The 22,771-nt window shown below is 48.9% G+C and overlaps 2 protein-coding genes across 2 annotated transcripts in view; both read right to left on the bottom strand.

The window, feature by feature from the left end:
* Window positions 1–10,185, bottom strand: part of LOC114198204 (multidrug and toxin extrusion protein 2-like) — a 60,794-nt gene extending 50,609 nt beyond the window's left edge. The window contains exons 1-5 of the mRNA XM_028089551.2: window positions 10,120–10,185; window positions 9,888–9,989; window positions 3,648–3,716; window positions 919–1,067; window positions 64–106 (exon numbers count right to left, since the gene is read on the bottom strand). Coding sequence (XP_027945352.2) covers window positions 64–106; window positions 919–1,067; window positions 3,648–3,716; window positions 9,888–9,974 — 348 coding nt within the window. The 5' untranslated portion in view covers window positions 9,975–9,989; window positions 10,120–10,185. The remainder of the gene's footprint in view (window positions 1–63; window positions 107–918; window positions 1,068–3,647; window positions 3,717–9,887; window positions 9,990–10,119) is intronic.
* Window positions 10,186–12,613: 2,428 nt separating this feature from the next.
* LOC114198218 (multidrug and toxin extrusion protein 1-like) overlaps window positions 12,614–22,771 on the bottom strand; it is a 35,243-nt gene continuing 25,085 nt past the window's right edge. The window contains exons 16-18 of the mRNA XM_028089578.1: window positions 15,633–15,727; window positions 14,838–14,907; window positions 12,614–12,852 (exon numbers count right to left, since the gene is read on the bottom strand). Of these exons, the coding sequence (XP_027945379.1) occupies window positions 12,614–12,852; window positions 14,838–14,907; window positions 15,633–15,727 (404 nt within the window). The remainder of the gene's footprint in view (window positions 12,853–14,837; window positions 14,908–15,632; window positions 15,728–22,771) is intronic.

The raw sequence follows: 22,771 nt of genomic DNA, 5'->3' as shown, positions 1-22,771 counted from the left end.
CTCTCACTCTAATAAATAAATATACCTAAAAAAAAAAAAAAAAAGAATACCCTTGACACTTACAGGAAGAGCAGGAATAAAAATCATCACATAAATCTGGGCTATCCTGAAATAAACAACAAACAGCCTTCAGTTAATATTCAAACAATTGCTCGTCCTATTTCCTCAAATTGAATCCATACAGTATTTTCTAAAAATTAAAACTAAAAATAATTAAATGGGGAAATTTAGTGACACTCTTAAGATACCTTTTCTACAACCCAAATTAACCCTACATCAGGCCTGCTGAGGGTCTGCTTTCTAAAGGGAAGCCGGACTTCACATCTTTCAGCTCATTCTTAGCAGAAAAGGTAGAATGAACATAGCAAAATGAACTGAAAGTTGGGCAAAATTTAGAAATGTTTTGAGTCAGGACTGTAGGTGTATCTCACACTAAAGCCAGGGGAACGGTCTTCTGAAAAAGGAGAGATGTTTCCCCGGATCCCACATACCCTGAAGATGATCCCAGAGAGCCTGCTGGAATTGTAGGTTAAAAAAAACCCCAACTCTAAAATCAAAAGTGAAGGCAACTGTGTTCCTATTCTGCTCTGGGAGGAGAGAGATACTCTGTGCGTTTGCAAAACACCTCAACGGAGCAACTCTGGGAAAGGTCGACTTGGGCCAAGGGTATCATGTTCTTGTCCCGTAGCTTTTCACTTTGGGCATGGCACCAGGTCACCGTGTCACCCCGTGTCACCCCGTGTCACCCCGTGTCCGGTGGACCCCACCAGCCCTCTATCCCGTGGTCCGCACGTCACAGCTTCCATTTGCCACGGGGTTCGAGTCCAGGGAATCGGCCGAACATGTCAATATGGGTCAGAGGACCGGACAGTGACTCACTCTGAACCTGGGGTTCTGACATGAAGAGACGCTGCTGACCTGGAAACTTCGGGGTCTTGTTTCAAGAGCAGGAGGATGCGCTCCGTATTGATGAAGACGGCCCAGCAAGGAAAGCAACAGAGCATCAGGATGAGGATTCCTCTTTGAAGGATGATCCCCACGCGTTTTAGGTTCTTGCCTCCAAAGGACTTGAGAGAAGAAACATAACAATGGTAAAAAATGCCAAGGTGTGCTGAGAGCCATGTGGGAGAGGCCCGGGAGGGCGGCCCGCGTGGCTGGGACCGGGGAGGGGCACGGCAGCAGGCCCAGCGGCCTCCATGGTGCGACAGGGTCAGCGGGGAGTTCCCAGCAGGGAAATGACATAAACTGCTAAAGTCTAAGAGGGATGAGGGTCCAGAAGCCAGAGTGAGCAGCCGCCGGGCGGCCAGAGCGCGGAGCAGAGAGCAGGCCAGGGGAGGACAGGGCAGGCCCCAGACAGAAGCAGACCCGACCGAGGCCAAGGGGCCACGTCCCCACAGTGGCCTTGGCCGAGTCTGGGCCTCGCGGAGCTTTTCCCACGCTCCCTTTCCTTCAAGTAACCCGAATGACCGTCTCTTTCCACACCCAAAAAGAGGTCAACCTTAAAGCACGGTACAAGAGGCAATGGAAACAAATTAAATAAAAATCATGGCAAGATAAATGACATAGGATATTATGCAGATATTAAAGGGACTGTGTGTACCTACTTCATTCCACGTGTTCTCCAAAACACATGGTTTAATGGGAGGAAAACGTAGTAAAACCATGTAGATTTTAGAATGGTGTGGGTGTGCAAGTGTACACAGATGGAAATATTTGGAGGACATTCACCGAAAAGTTAATAGAGATAACGCAGAAGGGTTAAATTTTAGTGATTTTTCCCCCACCTTTTTCAAATAGTTTTCTAGGTAACTTGAAGTTTCTATATGTGCTTGACTTTTAACTATCTTCTTATTTTATTTTTTATTATTTTTTTACAATCTTCTTATTTTTATTTTATTTTATTTTTTTACAATCTTTTTAAAAGGCTATTTAAAATCCAGGAAACAATGTGCTATTATGGAATATATTTACTAATACAGAAAGATGTGCATTATATGCTGATAGGTGGGGCAATAAATTAAACATATAGTCTTTTTTGTTTTTTTTAAAAACCACATGAATAAAAATAACAGAAATGGTGCAAAAAGGTACAAAAAACTAGTTTAAAATAAAAATTCATATCCTGGGGTGCCTGGGTGGCTCAGTCGTTAAGCGTCTGCCTTCAGCTCAGGTCATCATCCCAGGGTCCTGGGATCGAGCCCCACATCGGGCTCCCTGCTCCGCGGGAAGCCTGCCTCTCCCTCTCCCACTCCCCCTGCTTGTGTTCCCTCTCTTGCTGTGTCTCTCTCTGTCAAATAAATAAATAAAATCTAAAAAAAAAAAGATTTTATAAAATAAATAAATAAATAATAAATAAAAATAAAAATTCATATCCTATGCCATGCCAATCCAGAGCTAACTCTAGCCTAAATTACACTAAATCCTTTAGAGCCGTGTTTAGCTTAGCCCATAAAAACTCTCTCGGGATACCTTCATGCACAAACTGCCAAGAAGCTGAGTGCAAAAGCTCGGAAGATACCACATATGCTGAGTGCTGCTCCTTCCTTGGGATATAACACTGTCCTCACTCTCCCAGGCGCTGGGGTTTGAAGGCAGGACTCATCTGATACATCCACCCACCCATCTATCCATCATCCATCTACCACCCACCCAACCATCTATCCACCCATCCATCCCTCTACCCACCCACCCATCCATGCATCATCCATCTACCCAACCACCTACTCAACCATCCATCATCCATCTACCCAAGCACCCAACCACCATCCACATAAACATCTATCCACCTGTCCATCCATCATCCAACTACCCAACCGTCCACACAACCATCCATCTATCCATCCATCTGTCCCTCCACCCACCCACCTGGCCATCCGTCATCCATCTATCCAACCAACCATCTGTCCACCCATCTACCCATCTCTGCTTGCTTCTCTGCTTTCCTCTCACTCATTCAACAAACTTCCAGGGTACCCACTACATAGCAAGCGCAAGGCTGAACCATAGGGATCCAAAGGCTGAATGGGAGAAAGCCTTTCTCCCCAAGCACCTCAGATCCTAGTAGGGAAACCACTATGGTTGTAAAGCGGGTGGGTGAGATGGAAGACAGAGCCAGGAGTGAAAGGCCTGGACCAGAATCTGACCTCTGATTACGCTAGCACACCAACCCGGAGTTCCCAAACCCGTGAGAGCCAATGAAGACGGAGAGAAATGGGCAGATTCTCTGCTAACACACAGAGACGGGAGATAAAGAAGGATTCTGATATGAGCGGAGGGTGGTATATTCTTGTGAGAGAAACAGTTCGGGTGGGAAAGCCTGACGAGCTTAGTTCTGGTAGAGCTGAGTTTGAGGTGTCTGGGACGTGACTGACATTCAAGCCCGGCTCTCAGGAGAGAGACCATGGGGGTGGGAGATGGAGCTGTAAGTCTTCAACATCGGGTGAAGGAGGACAGTTTTAGGGTGGGAGAGATCACAACGGGAGAGAAGAAGGAAAATCCAGCCCCACCCGAGCACACAGGCCCCGAAGACACAATTTGACAAAGAAGAGGCAACAAAAGCCATGAAGGGGACAGTCCCCTACGTTGTGTCCCACAGGAAAGGGAACTGACCAGAACAGGTGTGTGGGGAAGGGGTGGAGGGGCCTCACCTGAGCCATGAGTGTGTCACAAGCCGAGGCCAAGCCAGTCCCCACGGAAATCCCAGTAATGTTCACAACCTGCAAGGAACAACAGAGTTGCAGCCAGCACCCCGGGGCCTGGCCGGGGCAGCCTCGCGGCCAGCAGGCCCCTCCACACCAAGGAGTGACGTAAGGCAGCTTATCTCGAAGGAGCAACCCGTGATCCCACGCTGAAGGCCTTCCACTGTCAACTGTAAACACAACTATAGCCTCCGACCGACGGATCCCAATCACTTCGAGTCAACCAACGTGGCTTAACAACCTAATTTTTCTCAACCCAGCACCCGTTACAGTGTCTGTGTGAAAAAGTTGTGACTGATACCTAACAGCAATGCCCCTGGTCTGCGACGTGCATTTAATAATAATGACAGCAAACCCGCACCGAGCGTATGCGACAAGCAGGCCCCGTCCCAGGCCCCTGCCATGGCGAGGTGTCGTGAGCACTACTCCCATCTTACGGTCACTCGAACAAGTCACAGAAAGCCGCGGTCATTCAGAGGGTGGCCTGAGGCTGGGAAGTCTGGCCCCAGGCTTCAATCCTCTAGTGAGAAACGGGGACTCATTCTGTGTCACCCTCTCGCCTCGGCCTCACCCGGGGCCCCTGACCATTAAGGGCACAGACGGTAACCTGCAGGTAAGGGTCAGAGCCCAAGGTGCTGTTTTGCAATGACAGGGTTTGGGGAGAGATGGAGGCCCTCGTTCTCATCCCCGGTCTCACACTGAGCAGGAAGGTCAACCCTCGCTGAGTTAGCTTCTTGGCTGACCAAGGTCACGGACTCTAGCCCCCGGGAGTCGGGGACAGGCCATACGCAGAGTGAGTCCCCTGGGCCCCGGTCCAGGGAGCAGGAGGAGGTGCCCACACCCAAGACACGCTGTGCTCTGCCTGCCAGCCCAGGGCAGCGTCAGGGCTAAAGCTCCAAACACGCCTCTGCCTTCCAGGAAAAGAAAGGAAAGCATGGCTATTACTCTTCCTCGACGGCTTCAAGTGTCTCCCCAGGTCAAGTCCTTTGTCAAAGCAAAGCCTGCCTTGTATTCCCGTCACGGGCCGCTAACCCTGAGCTTGGACGTCATCCCTTCCCCCTAAAAACGACCGCCGGCATGCCCAGCCGGTCCCCCACTTCACCCCAGGCTACAAGAGACACTCCTCTGACTCAACATCAGGAAAGGCCATCCTTCCCCCCGAAGACATAGCTCGGTAACATCTGGGGTGTGCTGGAAATTTCTGGAAACTACCAGGGCAGGGAGTCCGGAGGGCCATCTGCAGCTTCTCCCGTGCTAACCCCTCCCGGCTGAGTCTTTTTCTATCCAAGTTTCTTTGATCCTATCCTACCACTAATTATTTGCCCTTCTGTCTTGAAGGTATTTTTATAAAGCTACTCAAACTCTTCATGAAACACGGTGGGGTATAAATCAATGTTCGGGGGGGGCACGTGGTGGGCTCAGTGGGTAGAGCATGTCACTTTTGTTCTCGGGGTCGTGAGTTTGAGCCCCATGTCCAGGGGAGAGATTACTTTAAAAAAATAAAATATATATATTTTTTAAAAAGTTCTTTTATTTAAAAAACAAACACTTTGGGGCACCTGGGTGGCTCAGTCAGTTAAGCATCGGCCTTCAGCTCCAGTCATGATCCCGGGGTCCTGGGATCGAGCCCGTCGGGCTCCCTGCTCAGCGAGGAGTCTGCTTCTCCCTTGCCCTTCCCCCTGCTCGTGTTCTCTTTCTCTCTCTCTCTCTCTCTCGCAAATAATAAAATCTTTTAAATAATAAAAAAAATAAATATAAAAAACAAACACTTTTGTAAGTCCTCTCATTGCATGTACAGAACTTTTCACAAGGCAAAACACTTTTAAACGTATCTAGCTTTCGTGAACAGTTTTCTTGATATTGGGCCTGCTGTCATCTCAGCAATTAGTTACAGTTTAACAGCTGGTTAAAAGCACAGTCTAACTGCCCACTGCCCAAGGAAGGACAGGCACAGACCCCCTGACCTCAGACCTTAGCTACAGAAATTCCTCTCTTTGGGATATACCAACCTTCCCAGGAAATTCCCTTTTCAGGCCTATTAATTGAACTTTAGGTTTCTAGTTCCTCTGTACCTATGAACCTTTTTCTTCAAATAGTAGGAACTCTTCTTACGCTCTTATCATCGGGTGATTTGGGATGGAAAAGCATAAAGGAACAGTGCTGGGAAGATGATCAGGAGGTGCCTAGGTGAGGCCCAGCTCACAGTTCCCCGGAGCTATGGACTTCTCTGAAATATCCGCTTGGGCCAGATCTGTGCCAGGAACCAGGCTTGGCAAAACTTAACATGAGCTGGTGGACCAGCAGGAGGGCACACAGAGACAGAGAATGTGGCAGAGCCCCCGAAGGACAGGCCCTGCCTGGGGCTTCCGGGAAAGCGTTCTGCAGATGCCCCTAAGCCGTGTCTAGAAGGATCCGCCCCAGCCTCACAGGCAAGTCACAGAACGCAGTGGGCACCCACAGGCAGGACGCCCCATGCCTGGATTTCACTGTCTGGTGTCGGGACCAATGAAGGGGGTTTAAGCCAGGGAGTGGCTTGATTGTTTTTTATGGCTGGGACTAGGGGAGATGGGACTCAGGGCCAGGGGAGGGGCGGCCCAGGGCTGGCAGGAAGGGTGAAGGCTGGGCCAGGATGGTGGTAGCAGGAAACAGAAGAGGAGTCATTTTAAGAAAGGCGGGAAACGAAGTTAGCAGGGCTCGCTGGCCGATGGGGAGGTGGGGTGTAAAAACAGAGGGGAGTGTCTAGGTACTGTCAGGGAGGATGGCCACCAGAGCATCCCGTATTTTCTGAGTGTGAGAGGGTCCTGGCGTATTCAAGCCGATGGATCATGGGGTGCTTGGCCGTGGGCGGGGGCACCTCGGTCAAGGAGGGAGACACAAATTTGAGAGGCACCAACGAACAGGAGGAGGAGGGGAAGGGACAGAGGTACACCTGTCAGAGAGGGGCAGGAGAACTAGCAGTGGAAGCAAAGAGGAGGCAGAGTCCCTGGGAGGCCAGGAGATGCTGAGGCCAGGTTAGGGAGAGACCTCTAGAGAAGGAAGAACCGGGGTGTCACTGACAACATTAGTCAGGGTACGTTAAAAAGAGTGGTGGAGAGATACAGGCCAGCCTGCAACGGGGAGGAAAGGAAATGGAGACGTAAGACAGACTTTCTGGCAAAGAGCGTAAGTGGCTAGAGGCCAGACAGGGGGCTGGGCAGGGAAACAAGCAGCTGGAGATGGTTTTTACAGAAAAGGAGGGAGTTGGAAACGTTTATCATAGTGCAGAGGGACCAATTAAAGAGAAGAAATGGAAGAGGAAGGATGGTTCTGGAACACAGGCAGAAGGCTGGTCTTGAAGAGGGGAGTAATGGAGATCAGGTGTTGAGGGGCAGGGGAGGGGAGGCCAGGCATGGACTGGCCCACCATCCTGGGAAGGAGAGAAGATGGAGGGGCCACGGCATGGGAAGACCCCACGAGGTCAAATGGCAGGCGGGAGGTGTGGGGAATTTTGACAGAATAAAAGGTTGCTAGTGGGAAAGTAAAGTTTAAAACATCTCCCGTGGGTCCATGCTGAGGGACGGACATGTGCAGTGTGTGAGTCCTGAAGTGGATTTGGGGGGTTCCTGGAAGCCAGTGAGATGGAGGGAGGTGGGGCCCACACACCCAAAGAGATGAGCACGTAGTTTGATGAACACCGCCTTTTCCGGCCACTGGATAGCACTCACAGGGGAGAGTACAGGGTGATCTATCTGGAGGGAACGTCCAAACACAGGCACTGCAAAAAGGCAATTCAATAAAGGGTGTTGGGAGAACTGGCCAGCACAGCGCAAAGAATGGGACTGGACCACATTCTTATACCATATACAAAAAAATAACTCAAAGTGGATTAAAGGTCTGAACACAAGACCTGAAGCGATTAAACTCCTAGAAGAAAACACAGGCAGTAAGCTCTTCGACATTGGTCTTGGCGATGATTTTTTGGATTTGACACCAAAAACAAAGGCAACCAGAAGCCAAAACAAGCAAGCGGGACTACACCAAACGCAAAAGCCTGCGCCCGGTAAAGGAAACCACCAACGAAATGGAAAGCCAACCTACAGAGCGGGAGAAAATATTTGCAAATCACGAATCTGATAAAGAGTTCATCTCCAAACAGATGAAGAACTCATCCAACTCAAGAGCAAAAGAACCCCAAACAATCTGATTAGAAACTGGGCAGAGGATCTGAATAGAAATCTTTCCAAAGAAGACACACAGATGGCCAACGGATACTAGAAAAGATGCTCAACATCACTCATCCTCAGGAAAATGCAAATTAAAACCACAAGGAACTATCACTGCACACCCGTGAGGGTCTGTGACAGGAAATAACAAGTGTTGGAGAAGATGGGGAACCCTTGTGCGCTATTGGAGGGGATGCAAACTGTCGCAGCCACTTGGGAAAACAGTAGGAAGGCTCCTCAAAAACTTAAAAATAGAACTACCATATGATCCAAAAATCCCACTCCTGGGTATTTAACCAAAGAAAATGAAAACACTAACTCAAAAAGATATCTGCACCCCCATGTTTGCTGCAGCATTATTCGTAAGCCAAGATATGGAAACAACCTAAGTGTCCACTGATGGATGCATGGATAAAGAAAAATGTGGTCCACACCCGTGTGCACGTGCCTGCACACACATGCACAGTGGAATATTATTCAGCCATAAAAAGGAAATCTTGCCATTTGTAACAACATGGATGGACACTGAGGGCATTCTGCTAAGTGAAATAAGCCAGTCAAAGGCAAATGCCATATAATCTCACGTGTGGAATCTAAACAAAGGAAAACTGAACTCAGAGAGGCAGAGAGCAGACTGGGTATTACCAGAGACTTGGGGGCGGGGAGCTGGGTAAAGGCAGTCAAAAGGTACAAAGTTCCAGTTACAAAATATATAAAGTGTGGGGATGCAATGTATAGCATAGTGACTACAATTAATAATATTGTATTGCACATTTGAAAGTTACTAAGAGTAAATATTAGAAAGATTTCATCACATGGAAAAAAATCCATGTATAGTGACAGACATTAACTAAATTTATTGTGGTGATTCTTTCACAATATATACAAATATCAAACTGTTACATTATATATGTGTGTTAATTGTATCTCATTAAAAAAGTTAATTAAAAGAAATTTTTAAGAAAGGACATGGGGAAAGAAAGGTTTGGAAGCTGTGATAGGAAAAGTTAGACCCCCAACTGTGGGCCCTGTAGAGAAACAGAGAGAAAGTGTCCCTTCAAGTTTCCAATAATAACCCACTGTTAATATCTGTTCACAGCCAAAAGAATGACCAGGAGTACAAGGTGTCTCGGGGCCACAGGGACCTATGTGAGGGGAGGGGTCAAGTTCATCCTCTCCAGGGGACACAGTTAACAGCCTGTATTTAAAGCTTCTCTGCTTTCTTGACTCTTTCTAGAGGCCCCATCTAAACTTTGAAAGGAAGCAGAAATATTCCTTCACCTGTATTAGTTCACTCAATAACAGACCTGTAAATAAAATGTCTGATTCCACATACTGAAGTCATCCCAACCATAAAGGTGAAACGAGAAACTTCTGTGGTCCCGCCACAACCTTAGGGCATATAATTGCCTCCAGTGGGGACGGAGGAGACATCTTCTAAGACTGAGAGAGACCACCTTTGCCATCACCACCTTGGAAGTGTTTTTCACTTTCTCTGAAAGCCTGGATGAGACGCAAGAGGGACGCCCCTTTCCATCACACATCACTAACCAAAACCCATTTCAATCCACGGCCCAAGGGGAGACACGTTATTACGAGCGTAAAATACCGCGCCCATGATGAACTGTGTAATTCGAAGTCACGGCAGACAACCTACAACGCCTCTAAGTTCTTTGGTTTGGGTTGATTTTATAACAGGAAGAAAAAATGCAGTGCTGTTCGATTCACCCGCACAGTTTCTACCATTGCTACCAGTTCCTTGCAATCCCGGGCCGCTCGGCCACGGCGGGATGACGACGAAGACGGAAACTCCTCCTTAAGTAGCTGACCCAATCTTCCTTCAAATCTAAAGATAAGGCAAAGCAAGGTGCCCCGGGGTCAAGGTCCGACTCTGCAAGGGAAGACAGCAGCCGTGTAATACAATGCAAATTCCGAGGCTTTACCACGGGGTCGACCCCAAAGAAAAGATGAAAGCAACGACACCTACCGACACTGCGAGCATAACGGCGTCCAGCTCCACTTTGCCCAGATGCCCGCAGAAGATGGAACTGACGACGCTGATGAGGAAGATCATCAGCTGCGCCAGGAACTGCCGAGCGAAAAGGAAGGACAGCACGAGCTGACACCGAGCCAGCCCGCCCGCCGGCCCGGGGCGGGGGCGGGGGGAGGCTCGGGGAGCGCCGGGGCCGGGCCGCCGTCGGGGGAGGGGGCGCACTCACCACGGGGCCGGCGAGCGCCACCAGCGCGGCCGCCTCCTGTCGCACGTCGGGCGGCAGCGCGCCACGCAGGCCTCGCAGGCAGCCGCGCCAGCCCGGGGTGTCGGGCCGCTGGGCGCTGTCCGTGGGGGCGGCGGGGGCGGCGGCGGCGGCGACGGTGTTGGGGGGCTCCATGCTGGCGCGGGCACTGGCGCGCTGCAGGCGGCGGTGGGCTGGGGGCGGCTCCGCCCCGCCCCGCCCCGCCCCGCGCGCCCGCGGACCTCCCCACCTGCAGACGCGGCGGGGGGTGGGGATGGGGATGGAGATGGGGGCGGGAGAGGCGGGCTGGCCGCGCCACCCCGGACGCCCCCCGCCAACCGTCGCGGTGCGCAGATCCCCGGGGGCTGGGGGCGGGGCGCGGAGACCCCGAAGGGTCGGACGCGATCTGCGGGCGTGGGAGGCCGCGTGGGGGGGCGTTCTGCCAGGACAAAGGAGACTGTACGCCCTTAGAGTGAAATATGCCGGGGGCGGGGTGTTGGAGAGGGCGAATTCGTAGTTCCCCGCCTCGCACCTCTCTGCCCTTTCGGGTGACCTCTCCTTCTGCCTCGGGTTACGGGTGTGTTAAAGTATTCCCCCGGGGATGCGCTCCTCGCAGGCAGTTTGAGATCAGCAGATAAGCCTTCCCATCCCCCATCCTTGGGGCTCCTACCTGAGGAAGAGGGGCAGACACTGTGAGAAGTCTCTAGAAGGCTAGGGAGTATCTGTCCGAGACTAAAGGAAGAGGGTGTGTATGAACTTCCTAACAAAGAGCTGAGAGAGGAGACGTTGCTGGGGCCCAACCCTAAGGGCAGGCCTTTATCTTCGCCCCTGCAAAATGGTCCTCCAAGAAGAAAGCATTTGAGGGTGGAGATGCCTGAAGGTGGCCCTGGGTGCTTTTCATTCGCGGTAGCACTTTTTTTAATCTGGTCCATTATCTGTTCTTTCAAGGCAAAGGCCAGGCCTAGCTCTTTGTATCCACCTAAGCACCCAGTGTACTTAATACTGAGGCTTGCTGCGTTAAGGGGTGTGGCCCCACCCCCGGGAAGGCGGAGTCCAAGTAGGACTTGGTATTTAACTGCTTAATCCAAGGCCCCCTTTTTTTTTTAAGATATTATTCATTTGAGACACAGTGATACAGAGAGAGAGCGAGCATGAGCAGGGAGAGAGGAAGAGGGAGAAGCAGGCTCCCCACTGAGCCAGGAGCCCGATGTGGTGCTCGATCCCAGGACCCTGGGATCATGACCCGAGCCGAAGGCAGACGCTTAACCATCTGAAGAGTCTTGTGCTCTGACCCCCAGACGAATTAGCAATGGTAGTTTGGACTTTCACAGCTCCAAAGACTTCCCCAACTATTCTCCAAGGGAGGGGGCGGGGAGGAGGGAGCATTCATGGAAACCCCATCCTTTTGAGACACAACCGCACAAAACCTCCTGGATGTACCATGTTTGCCACCCAAAGTTGGGGTGCCTTTTTTTTTTTAAAGATTTTATTTATTTGACAAAGAGCACAAGCAGGGGTGGTGGCAAGCACAGGGAGAGAGAAGCAGGCTCCCTGCTCAGCAGGGAACCGATATGGGGCTCCATGTGGATGTGGGGCTCCATCCCAAGACCCTGGGATCATGAGCTGAGCCAAAGACAGACGCTTAACCAACTGAGCCACCCTGGTGCCCCGCTGGGGTGCCTTCTTAAAGACAAAGACAGGACCCCTGCCCCTAGCCTCCCCTCTCCTGGACCCCTCTTTTCATTTCTTCTGCCTCCCCTCTTCTATCAACACAGGAAAGGGTCTGACTTCTTCCTCCGCCTGGATTAGCTCTTCAAACCCTTTATTCCTCTCTGTGGGATGCCTACCACTCTAGAAAAATGAAGTGCCGGTTTCTCAGTGAGGCCCACAGCTTCCTCTTTGTCTCTGCCAATCCATGTCAGCCCAGATTTTAAGACAGGTCCTTAAGAGGAAGCTTGCTCATCAGTGCCATCTGGCTCCTTTCTGCTTAATCTAGGTCTTCTCCCCTTTCAGTTTCTCAAGCGACACCATTGCCCATAGCGCCTGAGATCTGGATCCCAACTGAATATTAACGAATGCCATTCGCCCGTTGAAAAATCACTAAAGGCACAAGGAAAGATACATTGCAAAATATATTTTAAATAACTCAAACAGTAGGAAACCTTAAGCACTCAGTACATGGGTTTTAACTAAAGAAACAGTAAGAACTATCAAAGCTATTAGATGAATGCAGTCAGTACACCAGTGGTCCTTGGTTGAGACAATGGTGCATGAACTGAATGATCATCACTCTAAACTCTCAGACATTGTCTTGGACAAGAACATTGTACCTTAGTTCCTTTTCTTCATTTGAAAACATAACTTTGAACTCTCAATTCTTGACACCCATAGGCACAGTTGAAACTAACTTAACTGAAAACAAATCCCCACCATTGGGCCTATGAATTTTTAAGTATCACTTGACTCTCTCTCTTGCCTATCACTCAACTCCGCCGACATATACTCTCACTAAAATCCCTATGAGCAAGACGGAAATGAGCCCCAGGAACAGAAGCCCACGCCGCACCACCAACTGTTTCCCAGTCAACATAGTCGTGTCCCTTGGATCCGCCTGAACACGTTCTTCTTGGCTTATGTGCAGGTCCAAACGAATCTCATCTTTTCTTCTAAGATCTCTCATTAAAATTCCTCCACGGTTCTCAGGGCCCACTGAAGCGACTGAAGGGAAAAAGGAACTTAGTTAGCAGTGTAAAAGGATATTTTTTTCATTTGTATAAAAGATGCCATATATATACGTGTTCCTAGCCAAGGGAAAGTTTATTCAGAAAGTAGTAGTTGCTACCTTGGATAAATAAAAGAAATTTCATCTCAGAGGGCCTCTCTGTTTGTTCACTCACAAACTCTGACTGAATCCTACTGTTGTCGGCTTGGGTCTTCTAGGGAGCTCTGCCCCACCACAAGAACTAGAGAAATACGGGGGCTCTCGAAGTTAAGGTTCATAAGGGAAGTTTTCAGGGGGCCACCTAATTAGCAGTCCAGAAGGAAAACAAGGCCAATGGAGGAGAAAAATATCCAAAGAAGTAATTCAAGGCCATCCCCAGAACTGAAGAGAGATGTGAATCTTCCCATCAGAAGGCCTACTGAGCATCCAGCAGGATAGTGACTCAGATGGACATCCAGTCTTCCCACACCTCCCGAAGGAAAAAACAAAGGCAGTTAACCTAACAGAACAAGAAGATGGGCATCGGACTTCTTCGTAAAGCATAGTGGATATTAGGAATGTGACGATGCCCTTGCAGTTGTGAGAGAAAAGAATTCCCAATAAAGTAACACCAGCTCTCACTCTTACAAAATGCTTTCTCCTCAGCGGAGGAGTCGGCTTCTCCCTCTCCCTTGGCCCCTCTCAAATAAATCATCTTTTTAAAAAAATGCTTTTTCCACATCGGACATCGTTCTCAGCACTTAACATGTACAAAGCTCACTTGTCTCTCACGACAGTAGTATGAGGTACTATGAGGTATTATTACCCTGCTTTTATAAGTGGTAGATGGTAGAAAATTTGGACCAATCATCCTCTGAAGATAATTACGAAAGCTGGACAAAATAAATGAAAAGTACCATCTTGAAGGTGTCAAGAGTGCTACCAAGGCAACAAAAAGTCACCAGGGTAAGATGTAGGGGAAGTTGGAGACCCAGAGGTGGGACCCAGCCTTTGGGGCCGCTCTGGACCTGAGAATTCTCCATCTGGATTGAGCGATGCTTTGGGGAGTTCAGTCCCTACCGAGGTAAACCCCTCTCTACTTCAGGCTGAAACTCAAGGGCTGTGTCCAAGAAGTAAGGACAAACCAGAAGTCAACCAGCCCTCACCCCCGTTGCTTCCCAAGTCAGCTGGGTGGTCCAGGAAGCTCGGTTGTTGAAATTGCCCTACACAGCTAGTAACCCTAAGTAAGAGTCTGATGGAAGCAAAGGAAAATCCTCTCTGAAGACCGGTATCATTATTGGCCTCCAATTACTTCTACAGACCATGTTCAAATCCAAGATCTGGAACACAATCAAAGATAACCAGGCACACAGGGAACTGGACAAAGTAAACAAGAACTAGTAGGGAATGGCAGAATGGGGGCCAGCTGTAATTCAACCGGCCTGTGAGCTCAAAGGGGTTCGGTGAGAAAGAAGCAAGGAACAGAGTGTGAGTCCATGACTCACTGCCCGACGAACTGGGAATCTGGAGGGGCGGGGGGTTACTAATTGGACAGAAGGAAAACAATACCCACAGTTGCATGCTGCTCCCCAGAAGCAACAGTTAAAAACAGTAATCTGTTTAAAGCCCACCTGTGTGTTGGCCTGGGGGATGGGGAAACCCCATGTACACAAACATGTCAGTCTCCAAGATAAGGTCACAGCACAGGATCACCAAGCATTAGAAATGCCTGTTTGTGAAACGCTTATATGAGTAAGCCAAGGAATGGATGACCTGCAGCCTCTCATCATCTACTGTAGTGTATTAATATCTGGAATGCAAGCAAACAAACTTCCAAGTCTGTTTACCTCCAGTTTGTGTGACTTTTATCATTTGTTTCTGAAACTTTATTGCCCGAGTTCAGTGGGAGCTCATGGCAGCAAATCTAGCTGTGTCCCACCGATGGCCCCTCCAGGACCCCCCGGAGAGGCCTGTTCCAAGAGCTGAGGCAGTTACTCCATACCTGGGTCCCGACAGGCAGCAGAAGTCCCACCGTGGGCCGTATTGAGGCTCAAATTGGCATGGATCTGAGCCTAGAAGATGAAACTCGAAGTAAATCCACAAGGCTTTATTTGGTGTTGATAGAACATAGTGCTAATAGAACATTTGACTTGACTACCCAGTGTAGGAAAAACCAAGGCATTTTCTTTAGCTGACATGTGGTTGGAGCTTCTCTAGTCTACAACTATGGAATCGTCTTTCCGAATGATTGACATGGGATCCGTGGGTGAGGGAAGGATGGATGGAAAAGCACATTAGGGGGAAGGTAGGACCCCAAGATCATAGCATCCCTTCCTTGCCCTTCCCTTTACCTCTTTGATCTACCATCTATTTTTAGACCCACACTGACCCTAGCAAGTTGGAGAGACAGATGGATGCAGGTTATCTTCATGAAATATTTGGGGATCATAAAAAACAGTATCAGGATAAATTTGCTGGCATCCAACCTCTCTCTCCAGTTCCAAATCTTGTCCTAAAATTGGCTTTTCAGGCGTAAGGGTGGTAGCTTACTATGGGATACAAGGAAGAAAGGAACCCCTGTTTTTTTATTCGATGAATAAAACAAAGGGGAATGGATTAACATCCAGGGTCATCTGGCCCCTGGCATCTGAATTAAATGCAGCTAAAACAACAATGACAAAGTAGAATTGGCGGTAAAAGGGGAAGGACCCTTCCAGAATGAGAGAGAGCGCCTGAGCTGATTCTGTTTGTTTTCTAGGACAGGAATCTTTACCCGGCCAGCACTGTGCATAGTTACCTCCTCACAGGCTTTTTCCCAATCTAGCTGAGCAATAAAGCTGAGAAAACACAGAGACTGCGTGATCACACAGATGATGATCCCTGACCACAGACCTAGAAGTGGAAATATTTAACAGAGGTTAATTCCGTGGAAAACTGGCCGCCCCTGGGGAATAAGCTGGTCCCACATCACTTCCGAGAATTTGCTCTCATGGCCTGGTGTGGAGCCCACAGTGAGCCAGAGACCTCGCACGTGCTCTCTCCTTTGGTTTCCAGAAGGTTCTGGGAGGCCCAGGGCAAGTCCCCTGCCCAGCGTTCTGGATCTCAGAACGCACGTTCAGAGGCTATTTTCGGCCTTTGGGAGCCTAACGGTTAAGAGAAGCGCCAGTTATAAGGAAATGAAGTTCCCAGGACAAACTATTTCCAACTTCTAAGAGTTCCGTACTTCCAAACTGCTATGTCCTATTTTCCTAGACTAACACGTTCCCAAAATGCAGAGGTCAGCAGCCTTGTATGTTCCCTCCCTTGGGGCTTCCTGCAGGCCCTCACGGGCTTTGGGCACAGACTTCCAGAGCTCTCAGGACACGGTCATCCGCAGAGAGAGATGACCACACAAAAGGAGAGGCTGAGTGGGAATGGAAGACGGGAAGGGCCTTGTGGATCCCAAGGTACCATCACACTCTACTTAGTAAACCCACACAGGACACAGAGGGATGCCCCAAGCCAGGAGGGTTTCTTTGGTCCACGGTGAGGAACTGAATATTCAAACGGGCAATCGTTAGACCGCAGGTAAAAACAGAACTCTGATCCACAGCCTACAGCAACCCGTCCAGAAAACCAACCCCTGATCTACAATAAACAACCCACGGAGCCAGCCGGGGACACATCAGACTCCAGGGACAATCCAGGGAACTAAATCACGACTTCTGCAATAACTGACCCCAAACAGCCACGACTCGATTAGTAATTGACACCTTCCCTAACATTTGTCCCTGCTTCCAACTTAGGACCAACCAGAGAGAAGCAAACGTGCACCCCTGACCAATCCCACCGGATGCCTCAGTTCTACCCAGCTCGCCTCCAGCTTTCCCAGGCCATCGGGCCCACCTGAGCCCTCCCTTCGTCCCACCGCAAAGCTCTCCTACCCCTCTGCCTGCCTCTGGGTCTCTGCCAAAATTCAAGCGGTGGTGGCTGACTCCCTTGCGGGAGGCAAGCTTAAAATGAATGGCCTTTGCTTTTTGCATCAGGCTGGTCTTTATTTCCACAACCCATCATGGAGGCCCCCCAAGACCTGGCCCACACTACCAAACATGGACCCCAGCATCCAACCAGATGTGGTACCCACAGAGGCCCCTTGTGCCTTTTTGCTCGTGGTGTGCCCCGTTCAAGAGGACGTGGTAAATTGGGGCCAGGTCCACACCCCAATCTCTTTACAGTGAGCCCCTTGGCCATTTCCTCTTTGGTTTGGTACCTGGATACCATTGGTTCCCATTTGTTTGGCATCCTTGGTGGCATCAGGTCATTCCTTTTCATCCCTTTTTCTGTGTCTTGTGCTATTTTTTTGCAGTGCTGGGTTAAGTGTTGTCACAGAGGAAGACTAGAGTCCAGGACACAGCCTGTTTCGTGCGCCGATCTCCTAGACCCATGAGTTTGTAGTTCTCACCCAACAGGCATCCATTTGGACCAACTCTACTGCAGGCTACCAGGAAAACCAGAGGAGGTTCTCCTGTTAACAGTTTCGGGTCCTGCGACCTTGGCCTTGATCCAGAGCTCATTCTTTTTTGGTCTTCTGCCTGCCCGTGCTACCTGTCGTTTGGGAGTCAGAGAAGGTGCTGACATGTCACTATTAGCCACCCTTTTGTCTCCTTAGGTCCGTGAGAAAATTAAAACTGAAATCAGAGCCCTCATATGAAAACAGAACCTGATATGAAAAACAGCCCTTTCACTGAACGACAACACATGCAGAACACTTGGAAAGGACTTTGGGACAAAAATGAGACAAGACCCAAAGTAAACGTGGGGCCCTGCGGACAGACAGCTGGGGGGCCCATCCCCCAACGCCCCCAGCCAACCACCTACTACAAGGACAACTTGCAGATACTGTGAACAGAAGGGACACTAGGAAAGATAAACCGAGACAAAGAAAAGTCTCTTGTTTCAGGTCAGCGAGAGTGCTTGCGGAAGGCAAAATGCACTCATTAAACACTCCAGGGGAATTAACTGTAAATATAGATGGTCGTCATCATCAACGCCTCATGGACGCCTGCCACTCTATGTACAACCCTGTCACCCCTGCCCAACCTCGGCCTCGGGCTACACATACCACAGAGGTGGTTGGTATTTCAAATAGGCCACAGGTTTTCCCAATCTCCCAGTCTTTGACTGGAACCCTTGAACCCTTAAGAAACCCACCTTCCTGCTGTGATTACCATCCCTGCAGAATTTCAGAGGTCGAGACTGACTTTGCAGATGGAACTGTATCAAAGGCATACCGGAGGGAACCATGTCTTGAGGTCCCAGAGGACTCCTGTATTCATAGTCAAGTCTGGGCTGTTCTGGATAGAACTTGCCTCCTCTATTATATTGGACGCAGGCCCCAGACAAGAATCTTGACCCTGCACCTGACATTCCACGGCCTTAATATTCTACTGACATAGCCCAATAATTGCTGCAAGATGCATAAAAGTTCAGATGGCTCCTACCAAATGCTACCTTATCTTCTCCAGCATCCCTTCAAGGCAAATGAAGGGAATCAAACCTAGAGCTGAAAGTCATAGCTAGAGGTCTTCTCATTCCCTGGACTGGCCCTTTAACTGCCACTAAAAAAAAAAAAAAAAAAATCAAATGAATGAGGCCAGTTGATTTATGCAAGACGTCGGGGTCATCACCAAGATGGTGATCCCTCACTCGCCACTAATACCTAACCCAGTACCATCCTGACATCAATTCCGCTGGAAGCCACTTGCACAATGTGGTGGGTCTCTGGTCGGCCTTGCTCAGCGTGCCTCTACACCGAGAGAAAGCCAGTAACTCTTTGCTTTCACTGCAAAGGACAGCAGTGGATCTGTACAGTCAAGCCCCCCTTTTTACCTCCATTCCTCAATCAAGAATCGTAAACACCTAAATTTCCCTTGTGATTCAGTTCTGGTACACTAGGTACCAGAGCTCCTACTTTGTGCAGAGAAGGAAGAAACCCACCTTAAAAAATCCCATTTTCTTGTTCTTAGCCTTGGCATAAAAGGGACACGGTTTCAAAAGCAAAATCACCATTTTGCGAGAACACAGTTCATTTAGGGTCTGACCTATGTAGGATTTCTAGGTTTAGCTGAATATTGCAGACAGCAGGAGCCACGTTTCCCTGAGATTGCAATACCTCTTTATGAATTGACTAAGTCCGTAGTGATGGACCCTCTGCTCAGGAGGCCCCTACGTAAACAGGCTTCCGGAATCTGAAGAAGGCTTCTCTACATCCTCTTTAGAGCCCAGGCATCCCTAACTACAAAAAAAAAAAAAAAAAAACCATTTTGTCTATTTGCACCTGGGCCATCTGGACAAACCCTTGGGGTTTTAACTCAAGCTCAGGGAAACCACCAAAAGCCCCATGTTTATCATAGTCTTACTCTTGACCCCAGTGCAAAGGCTTCTCCCTCTTGTGTTCAGGCAATGGCTTCTATGCCGCAAAAGCTGTGGATGCTTCTGATGAGCGAGTTCTAGACTCCCCCCCCGCCCCGCCCAGACCTCAGTTCCTCATAAAGCACAGATACTGCTGCTGACAACACACAGCATTTTTCAGCCAGTGGATTAACCGCTTGGGAGATTCTGTTGGTACATCCTTTTCTCTCACACTACCATTCGCCCCGCAACCCCCCTAAGCCCTGCCACTCCCCTAAACTGCCAGAAGCAGGGCAGCCTGGTGATTGTGTTCCCTGCTCTAGGGAACTCTCCGTACCTCACTCAGCTTTATCCGAGACCCTTCTTGACAACTCTGACCTAGTAGTATTTGCTGGTGAATCGTACCTTAGCACTGAAGCTGGAGATTATCAGGCAGGATGTGTTACCCCCTAGTATGAGCTCTCCTTTGGAATACAGTCCTCCACCCGCAAGCAACACAAACAGCAGACCCTACTGTGCTTCCCCAGCAAAGACCACAGAAGAACCGTATGTGCCCACAGCAGGGTTATGCTTTTGGAAAAGCAGCCGATTTGGGGGTGCTTGGGAAACACAGCGGGTTCTCTCTTCTGCTGGAGCCCCCATCGTAGATGGACAGCAAGTTAAGGAACTTTTATTTTTTTTCTTAAGATTTATTCATTCGAGAGAGAGAGAGAGAGAGAGAGAAGCATGAGCGGGAGGGGCAGAGAGAGCGAAAACCCCAAGCAGACTCTGCGCTGAGCACAGAGCCCGAAATGGGGCTCGATCCACAACCCCGAGACCATGAACCAAGACCAAAAGTTGGGATGCTTAACCAGCTGTGCCACACCAAGGTGCCCCCAGGAGCTTTTAAATGCACTTCTAGGGCGCCTGGGTGGCTCAGTTGGTGAAGCATCTGCCTTCGGCTCAGGTCACGATCCCAGGGTCCTGGGATTGAGTCCCGCATCGGGCTCCTTGCTCAGCGGGGAGCCTGCTTCTCCCTCTCCCTCTACTGCTCCCCCTGCTTGTGCCCTCTCGCTCTGTCAAATAAATAAATAAAATCTTAAAAAAAAAAAAAAACTATCCTGTGCTCATCACCCACCATCTTCTGGTAAAAGTAGAAAGGACCAATGTCATCCTTAAATTGAAATTAGCAGAACTTTCAGAAACCCTTGAGCTCCCTTGGCCAAAGGCACTCCCTGTAGTCTTGCACACTATACACAACATACAGTCGACTCCCTCAGGGACACATCGGTTATCCCCTATGAATTAGGAACTGGAAGGCCTGTGTCTAGGGATTTCACCCCCGATACCAGACTGACCAGACTGACCGGCTTCATGCAAACTATCACCAGGGTCCTACCGCCAATAGCTTAAGGCTGCCTTCCACAACATCTTCCTAAACAGCTTCTTCATAATCTTTGCCCAGGAGATTTCATCTACTGGGAAAGACGGCAGAGAGAAACTGCTCCTGAACCTTATTGGAAGGGACCCTATCCGTGGTTGTGATGCTGGCTGGTTGCATTTTCTCCCAAGTCTTGAATGTTTCTGTGCAGCCACTCTCCCATGGGTTGATCGCCACGATGGACAACATCAAGCTCAAGAAGACCTTGCAATACAGTTGACTATGAAGATGATTAATAATCCCAATGGTGAAGATCTGGCTCCCTAGTTTTCCCTGAAAGAGAGACTGAGGCACCGAATACACAGACAAGGGTCACACCATATATAAAAGAACTATGATCCACCACCTGCAGCAACACACCCAGGAAATCCCCTACCTATGACAAACACCCCCAAAGCCAGCCTGCTACCCATCAGACTTGTGGGAGGCCAGACTGCTCTCTCTCGGGATATTCCAGGGATCTCAACAATAACTTCCTTAACAGTTGACCCCAAATGGCCAGGACATGATCAGTAATTAACAGCTTCCTTAATTTTTAGCACTGCTTCCAACTTAGGGCCAAGTAGAAAAAACCAAAGCTGCACCACTGCCTGACCAATCACACAGGACGCCCCACTTCTAGTTACCCCACCTCTTTCCCAGGCCACCAGCGTCCATCAGGGTACACCTGATGCTTTCCCGTTTCCCACCACGAAGCTCTCTCACCCTCTGCCTGCCTTTGGGTCTCTGCCAAAACTCTAGTGATGGTGGCCAAGTCCCTTGCTGGAGCAAGCTCAGGATAGATAGCCTTTGCTTTCCCATTTGGATGCTCTTTGTTTATTTCCACAGCCATCGAGATCTGGGTAAGGGCAACGTGACTAGACTGGGTTTACAGGTTCAGGCAGCCAGATTTGGTGCATAGTTTACGGGTCTGCTCCTTGATACCAATCACCCCCATATCACATTTCAGGAATGATCAGCCCGATATTTGGAAGAGTAAAGTTGACGGCCACCTGCCATTCCTCTAAAGAAGTAATAACAGCAAATATGTATAGATAAACACACACACACACCAGTGTTCCCAATCCATAAGAACTACCAAGCTTACCCTAACCACCCTAAACAGAAAATAACCAGCTTATCTCTAGCTGTAATTTAAAAGTGATGAGTTACGTATTTCCAGGAATTTCACTATACGCCATTTAAAAGATTGTTTGACTCAACCTAGGAATCGCAAAACATGATGAGTATCAGAATCCCCTAGGAATGTGTGTATTTGAGAAAAGTCTCCCAAGGGATTATGATGGGGACTTCACGATTCGCTGGAGCTGCCCAAGAGGATATTAAGGGTAGCCTTAGGATGCTCGTCCCACACTCTGTGTACATATACTGCGGATCCTACCAATGACGACACCGTATTCAAAACCAGTTCGTATTATACTTCTTTTCTGGAAGAGGTGGGTGACAGGGATTGACTAGTCTTCCCACGGAGCCCTCACCTGCCCACAGATCCCAACGTTTTTTAAACTGAGATATAACTGACAAATTAGTTTCAGGCGTGCAACATCACGGTTCAATATTTGTGTGTATATCATGAAATGATCACAATAAATCTTGGTACCTTTCGCCACATACAGCTACAAAGTTTCCTTTTCTGACCATGAGAACTTTTGAGATCTGCTCCCTTAGTAACCTTCAAACATGCGATACAGCATTATTAACTACAGCCACCACGCTGCCCATTCCACCCCCAGGACGTACTTTATAACTGGAAATTTCTCCCACGGCACTTCTTTTAAGGGATTCTTAACTCCCTCTACTTTGCACATACTAGGTATCCTTTTCTCAAGTGAACAAATGGGACTTGCAGAGCACTGGGAACATAGATACGTGTATGTTTTTATTTTTTTTAACTTATTTTTTACTTTTTTTTGATCTATATTTTTAAGTAGGTTCCTCTACTATTTCCCTTAGCTATGCCACTGGCAAATCCAAAGTATGAATAATGCCAGAAACTCAGCTAAATAATTTCCTGCACCATGATGAAAGTCCAGTGAACTTTGCATTGGCAACTCCATTCTTCGAACATCTCCCATATTTTTCATTAAAATATTATTGACCTTGAAAACAACGTGCAGCATAATGGG

The sequence above is a fragment of the Eumetopias jubatus genome, unplaced genomic scaffold, assembly GCF_037043125.1.
Source record: "Eumetopias jubatus isolate StellerSeaLion01/CBP00866 unplaced genomic scaffold, mEumJub1_p1.0 scaffold_10, whole genome shotgun sequence".
Taxonomy (NCBI): Eukaryota; Metazoa; Chordata; class Mammalia; order Carnivora; family Otariidae; genus Eumetopias; species Eumetopias jubatus.
This window is presented reverse-complemented; position numbering and strand designations above follow the sequence as displayed.